The sequence below is a fragment of the Cyanistes caeruleus genome, chromosome 10 (genome assembly GCF_971803275.1).
Source record: "Cyanistes caeruleus chromosome 10, bCyaCae1.hap1.1, whole genome shotgun sequence".
In the NCBI taxonomy this organism is placed as follows: domain Eukaryota; kingdom Metazoa; phylum Chordata; class Aves; order Passeriformes; family Paridae; genus Cyanistes; species Cyanistes caeruleus.
In genome coordinates, this window is record NC_141710.1 from 13,076,718 (window position 1) to 13,083,584 (window position 6,867).

General features: G+C 57.6%; 1 protein-coding gene across 1 annotated transcript; it reads right to left on the bottom strand.

Annotated features, from left to right (window-relative positions):
* Positions 1 to 3,673: 3,673 nt before the first annotated feature.
* FAM43A (family with sequence similarity 43 member A) lies at positions 3,674 to 5,861 on the bottom strand. Its single transcript, XM_023947375.2, has one exon. It carries the CDS (start codon positions 5,666 to 5,668, stop codon positions 4,580 to 4,582), a length of 1,089 nt encoding a protein of 362 aa, XP_023803143.2. The 5' UTR covers positions 5,669 to 5,861; the 3' UTR covers positions 3,674 to 4,579.
* Between the last annotated feature and the right edge of the window lie 1,006 nt (positions 5,862 to 6,867).

The window sequence follows — 6,867 nt, forward strand, 5'->3', positions numbered from 1 at the left end:
CTTTACAGCACATGAGCTCTGCGGGAGCTGGGGCTGCTGCTGACCTTGGAAATGCAGGGTTTTTTTCTTCCCAGCTCCAGGAGAAGCAGGAGGTAAGGCATAGATGGCTGGCACTGCACCCTCCTTGCAGCACACCAGTTTTTTCCATCATCAGTGGGACCCTGCCCACCCTCACCCAAGAAAACCAAGGGCTGTGCAGTGCTGTCACCCACAACCCTTTGGACAGTTTGACAGCAGGTTGTCTGCCCTGTGCCTTCCCTGCAGGATGAAATTTGGGATCCTTTCCCCACTGAATAATAGAAGTTTTGGTGTGATGGCCAAGAATTGGGCAATGGGACAGTTGTGATGCCTTGGGAATGACTAATAGCAGGGGGACAGGTCAGCTGCTCTTCTCCAACACACCGCCAAGGAGGAAATCCTGACGCCTTCCTGCTTCTCTGAGAGTCACAGTGTGTGTGCTGAAGGTGACTTGGAACTGTCCCAGGGTTGTACTTGATACTGAGTATTGCCTATAGTCCCCAAAAAGGAGGAGGTTTTCACCACTGACCTGGTGCCATTCAACAAGATTTCACATCCAGGAGTGCAAAGCAGCCCCTGAGCCAGCAGTTCCCACATCCCCTCTGTTCAGACAAACTGGATGTGCCCCGTGCAAGGCACATCTCCAAACTAAACTGCAAATAATTCTGGATCTAAATCAGTACTACAGTCTGGGCAAAAAGTCATTTAATGACTTGGCTCATTCCACTTGACCACTGGCTAATTTTTCTGGTTGCACATGATATTTTTTCCTGTTGTGGATGAGGAAGACCTAAAGATGGGAAAAGGGCATGCTAAGGGGAGAGAAAAACAAGAACTTGTACATGAGTTCCTGCCAATGCTTCCACATTTGTGTGGTCCCCCTTCAACCTCATTTTCAGGAGAAAATCTGTAGTACATCAGCAAATACACAGTCAATAAATAGTATTAGCAAAAACGGCTCTTTTCCCCCTTAATCTCTTTGTTGCTTGGAATAATCACATGCTCTATTTATCTATAACACACTTGGGGAACCTTAGGCACCTGGTGCAGCACCTAAGATGACTTGCCAAAGCATCAGCTCCATGTGCCAGGCTCAGAGCAGGATCACATTCTTTCCTAGTGTTGTGTTGCTTGTTATAGGTATTTTCTGGCCAATTCATCACACACTCCCTGCTAGGTCAGAGATGTGTGAAGCTCAGTGTTCAACCTTGCTGTGCTGGAAACCACCTTGGGTGGCCCACTGAGCCTGGGCAGGGCAGTGATTTGCACCAGGGGGAGATAGCAGTGCTTGACAGGTAATTCAGCAAACACCTGTTCCTGCATTTGACTTCTTCCCCCACAGTTCAAACCTACTGGCAGAGCTATCAGGCTGCCTTTCTCTCCCTTTGCCTGCCTGTCCCTGGGAAAGCAGTGGTGGGATGGGGCTGCCAGGCTGTTGGGGAGCAGTTTCAGAGTCTGTGCTGCTCTTTGCGCAGCCCTCACGCCTCCGCTGCGTCAGGGGCTGATTCACCATCCGGAGCTGTAAGGCTGAGTTAGTGCTGATGGATGGAGCCTGATCGACAGGGAACGTGCCTCTGCCGACAGCCCCAGCAGGGGCAGTGCCACGCTCGGTGGGACACTGTCAGTGGGCAGCAGCCCTGGCACGGGGGCTGGCATCAGGCCTGGCACCGAGCAGAGACCACAGAACAGTTTGTCCTCTACATATGGGAACAGGTCGTTCCCAAAGCCCTGCTGCACCTCCCCACACCAGCCCATCAGCCAGCAGTAGGCTTTTCAGCTTAGCAAGCAGCTACTTGTTTAAAAGGAAAGAACAGCAGCAGCTCAGCCTTTTACTCAAATCTGTTAGAGAGAAGGTCTCACTCTCTCCTCCTCTCATTTTTCTAGGAAGATGTTCCTTCAAACTTTCTGTGTGGAAAATAAAATTACCTTTTCCTCCTCTTATGCACTTGTTCTCATTTGCAGGCCCAGGCATGCTGCTATGGGGAGGGCAGGGCAGCTAAGCACACATGAATAACCTCACACTAGCACTGCAGATGTACATATGACTTTTTTTTTACGGTTCTAGTACCAAAATATCCCAGGCACAAAGGGATTTGGACTCTACAGCTAATGATCTATACAGGCCTCTAAGGAAACTGCACAGTAGCCCTGCTAATGGCTTCAAGGGGAAATGCTTCAGGCCCTGGCTGCTGCTACTGCTGCTCAGGGAATTGTGCTTTTAGCTCTGGCATGCGATAAAAACCTTTTCTCACTGCTGCAGACATGATGGCTCTTCTGGAGAGAGGAAAGGCATTGACTAAGCTCAGGCTATTAACCACCTTTAAGCACACACTGAGGATGTAAAGCAAACACCACCCGGTCATTCAACACCCGGGGTTAGTTAACTACCCCCGGGACTCGCCCGGCGTGCCCTCTCTGCTCCCAGGTGCCCCAGTGCTCCCTGCTCCAAGCACTGCCTGCTCCCTCTGTCCCGGGAGAGCAGAGCTCTGGGCACAGACCTGGGGCACTAACCTCAGCCCAGGGCACTGCAGCTTCCCTGCTGCCAGCCAGGCAGTCAGGCAAGCCTCATCTTGGGGAAAGCACTTGGGGATAAGCTCTCTCTCCCTGGTGTTTCAATTCCCCTTCGTGCCCCTTCCCTCCCTGGGAAAGGCAAAGGGAGCTTTGTTTGATAAAAAGCAGCAAGACACAGTATTTCTTTAGCAAGGTGTGTCTGCAGCGCCGGCCTGAGCGTGCTCAAATCCAGCAGTGGCCACCGTCACCTGCTGCATCTCGCTGCACATCACAAGGCAAGAAGGTGCCAACTTTAAGGGGACTCCCCCCTCTCCCCATTACCCCTTCCCATGGAAGCCATGCCACTGTGCCTCTGTCCTCTGACTGATTCATACTGAGACAATGGTCTCGCTGGTGTGGTGGCAGATTTTGCAATGGATTTTAATGAGGTATTTACAAGTTCTGAGGCGGGCTCCTTGCACAAGGAGTGTGGTCTGGCCCTGGCAGCTGGTTGGGCTTTTCATTGACATTCCTGCAACTCCACCGATTGCAGCACAGTGGAAAACATTTAGACATCAGAAATGCCAGATTAATTATCTCTTAATTGATACCTCCACTTGGGGACAAATGAAACCGGAACATCTCTCCTGCCTTGGGAGCTTGCCACATACAGATTTACAGCTAAAAATACCGCAGCAGTCCCGTGGCTAATCAACTTCACTGCTTACCCTGGGAGAGTTTATAAAATTGTCTCTGGCTGGCACTGCGAGCAGCGAGGGACCGGCACCTGGATGCAGAGGGCATTAACATTGTGCAGTATCCCCAGTGCCCAGGGAAGAGGGACCCTGCCTCAGGGCATCTCAGGGCCCCACAGCTGGGCTTCTCCAGACTAGGGTCCAGCCCTGACTAGAGGTTTCTCGCACTTTCCTGTCCATCATTAGAGGCTGTAGAGAGAAAACCTCATCCCTGTGCCTTTTAAGAGCTCTTAAGCACCCTGTAGTGTAACATTTCCAGGGAGCTTGGGAATCATTTCAAGCTTGATGCTTAAAACAGCCTTTTTGTGTAGTGCTCTCCTCTACCTACAACACTTCCCCAAGGGATCTCTTGCCCCCCACCTCCTTACAGGAATCCACACACAGACGCCAAATTGCCACAGTGACCCCAGTTTCTTTTAAGTTACCGTCATCTTTATTTTCTTCACATATGTGCAAACAGAGGAGATCGCAATGGTGGTGTTCTTAAAAATAACAAAATGTATTTGCATACATTTCCCTATGTACAGGTGAACAGCCACAAGTAGTCTTCTTTTGCACAGCAAAAGATCTAGAGTATTGAGACCGGGGCCCAAAAAAAAGTCTAACTTAAAAACAATAATAATAAAAAAAAAACCCAACTTCACAACAGTGCAAACCTCTTGGACACGACAGCACGATGGAGTGACTTTAATGGAGAAAACGGCGGGGGGGCCTCTCGGATGTGAGATTTCTGACTGTAAACAAGGCGCAACACCTCCCTCCCGCCGCCCTCCCCGGGGAAAGCTATTCCAGGAATTTGGCAGATCTTCAAGGGCTGAGCCGGAGGTAAACAGCCCGCGGCCGCCTCCCCTCCTCGGGCCGCGGCGAGTTGGGGTCCGGCTCTGGCGGCCACCGGCACGGGAAGGGCGTCCGCTCCGCGGGATGCGGGGGCACCGCGGGGAACCGGCGGGACTGCGAATTCCCCGAGGGGCCCCGGCGGGGCCGGAGGGGTCCGGTGCGCCCCGGTGGGGCCGTGCACGCCCGGAAGGGACCGTGCATTCCAAGAGAGGCCGGAAGGAACCCGGTGCGCCCCGGCGGGGCCGCGCATTCCCGGAGGGAAGCCGGTGCGCCCCTGCGGCGCCGCTCACGCCCGGAAGGGACCGTGCATTCCCGGAGGGAACCCGGTGCGCCCCGCTGGGGCCGTGCGCTCCCGGCAGGGACCGTGAACTCCCGGAGGGGTCAGAAGGAACTCGGTGCGCCCCGGCGGGGCCGTGCATTCCCGGAGGGAAGCCGGTGCGCCCCGGCGGCACCGTGCAAGCCCGTACGGGCTCGAGTGCTCAGCCGGTCTCGGGGTCGCCGGGGGGCGGCTGCTCGGCGTCGCTGCCGGGCGGGGCGGCCCCGTCCGTGCCGCCGCTCTCCAGGGAGGACTCGCTGCCCGTGCTTTCCCCGGAAAGCAGGCGGCGGACGCGCAGGTCGGCGCGCAGCGAGCGCAAGTCGTTGCCCAGGCTGAGTTCGCCCAGGTCGCGGAGGAGCTGGCCCAGCTCTGGGCTCTCGCCGCGGCCGGTGCTGGGGCGCAGCAGCTCGCCCTCGGGCTCGCCCAGCGCTTCCAGGATGTCTTCGCAGTCGCAGTGCATGGCCCGCTCTTCCTGCTCCTCGCCCAGTAGGTCCTCCGTGATGGAGCCCAGCTTGGGCGCGCTGCGGCTCCGCTCTACCGGCGGCTTGTAGCAGCACTGCCCGTTGAGCAGCTTGCGCAGCGGCACCAGCGGGATGCTCTGCTCGCCCACCAGCTGCTGCTGCTGGTGCCGCGCGTCGTCCCGCTTCTTCAGCCGGCGGAACTCGGCCAGTGCCGTGGCCGAAGTCTGGTAGAGCAGCAGGGCCATGGCCTTCGCCTTCTCGGGCTTGGAGACCAGCACGGCGTGGCAGCGCAGCATCACCGCCTTGTGCTTCAGCTCGTGGCGGTAGATCCAGGCGAAGACACGGGGCAGGCGCGGGTCGGCCACGCAGTAGGTGACCCGGTGCAGCAGGTAGAGATGGCCGGGCCGGCGCAGCCCCTTGTCCTCGGCGTGGGCCATGCGGATGCCCTGCGCGCTGATGGTCAGCTTCATCTTGGTGCCCTGCCGGCCCGCCTCGCTCTTGCTCCAAATCTTGCAGACGGCTAGGTCGGTGCAGCCCTCACCTTTGGACTGGATGGTGGTGGCGTTGCCCAGGTAGAGCACAGTATACGTGGGGTCTTCGCTGGTGACGCGAAATTTCCGCCGCTTGGAGCGGAACATGCTGCCCACGCGGTGCAGGGCGCTCTCGGGGCAGGCGCGGGCCAGCGAGGTGAGGGCCGAGTAGTGCACGCTCACCGCGTACCCCTTGGGCTTGCTCTGCCGCCGCGCCTCGCCCGCCGCCAGTTCCACCTTGCTCCGCTTCCAGGGCAGCATGGCCCCGCGGAGCCGCGGCTAGGCGCCGCGCCGACGGCTCCGGGCGCGGGGGGGCATGCCACGGCGGCGGCGGCTGGGCTGCCCGCCCGCCTCACATCCTTGCGGGCGCCGGGCCGCCGCGGCCGTAGATATAGGCGGGCGCCGCGCTCCGCGGGCGCGGAGAGGGGAGGCCCCGGGTACCGAGGGCGGAGCGCCCGCTGCCCGGGCCCGCCGAGCCGGCGGCTCGCTGCTCGCCGCCCGCCCGCCGCCGCCGCTCTGCGCCGCCCGCCGCGGCGCCCCGGCCCCGGCCCCAGCCCCGGCCCCGCCGCGCCGTGGGGCGGGCAGGGGGCGGGCACGGGGCGGTGCCAGCCCGGCCGGGCGGCCCCGTCCCTTCCCCGCTCGCAGCGGAGCGCGGCCTCCAGCGGGGCACGGCCGGCGGTGCCGCCGCGGGCGCGGAGGAGCGGGGACCCCCGTGCTGCCCCGTGAGCCCCGCCTCGCTCCCCGCGGCCGTGTGAGGAGGGTGGCTGCCGTAGCGCTCTCCCGCAGCTTTCGTCAGCACGGGCGGGGAGAATGGAGAGGGCACCGCGGGGCATCCGTCTGCCCAAAATCCCCTTAAACTGATAAAAATCCCAAAGACATTGTGGGACCTCACGCTCTGGGAGATCCCACGACTGGGAGAGCCCCAGCCTCAGCTGCCTGCCCGGTCAGGGTGTGCCATGGACAAATCCCGTTCTTGCAACATGATCTTTCCTTTGGTTTGGTTAGTCCGGCTCTGAGACCTGAAGGGCCTGCAGCAAATACTAGTTATTATGTATGAGTAATCCTTTGCACTTTATTTATATGCAGCAGCCGAAGAACAAGAAGCTGTCTTGTAATTTCTTGTTGGGGTTGCTGAGTACACTCGCAGACATAATGAGAAAGTTGATCTCTGTGTTATTACTATAGCTTCTTGTGTCATGTGTCAGATCTTTGCCAAAAAGAATAGAAATTCCAACGTTACAGATAATGGCACTTCCTCAGAGTTTGGATTAATGCTCGACAAAAGGGAGGCAGTACGTACTCGTGCAGTAAGCTACGTAAACACTTGCCTAACTTCTTTGACAAATCATTTCTAGAGTTTGGATCAATTAAACTAGTATGTAATTATCGTTGTTGTTGTTACCATCATTATTATTATTACTATTATTACATCATGCCATCTAGCAGATTACTTGGGAATT

Coding starts and splice junctions, on each gene's coding strand:
- FAM43A (XM_023947375.2), bottom strand. CDS start 5,668: ATGCTGCCCTGGAAGCGGAGCAAGGTGGAACTGGCGGCGGGCGAGGCG.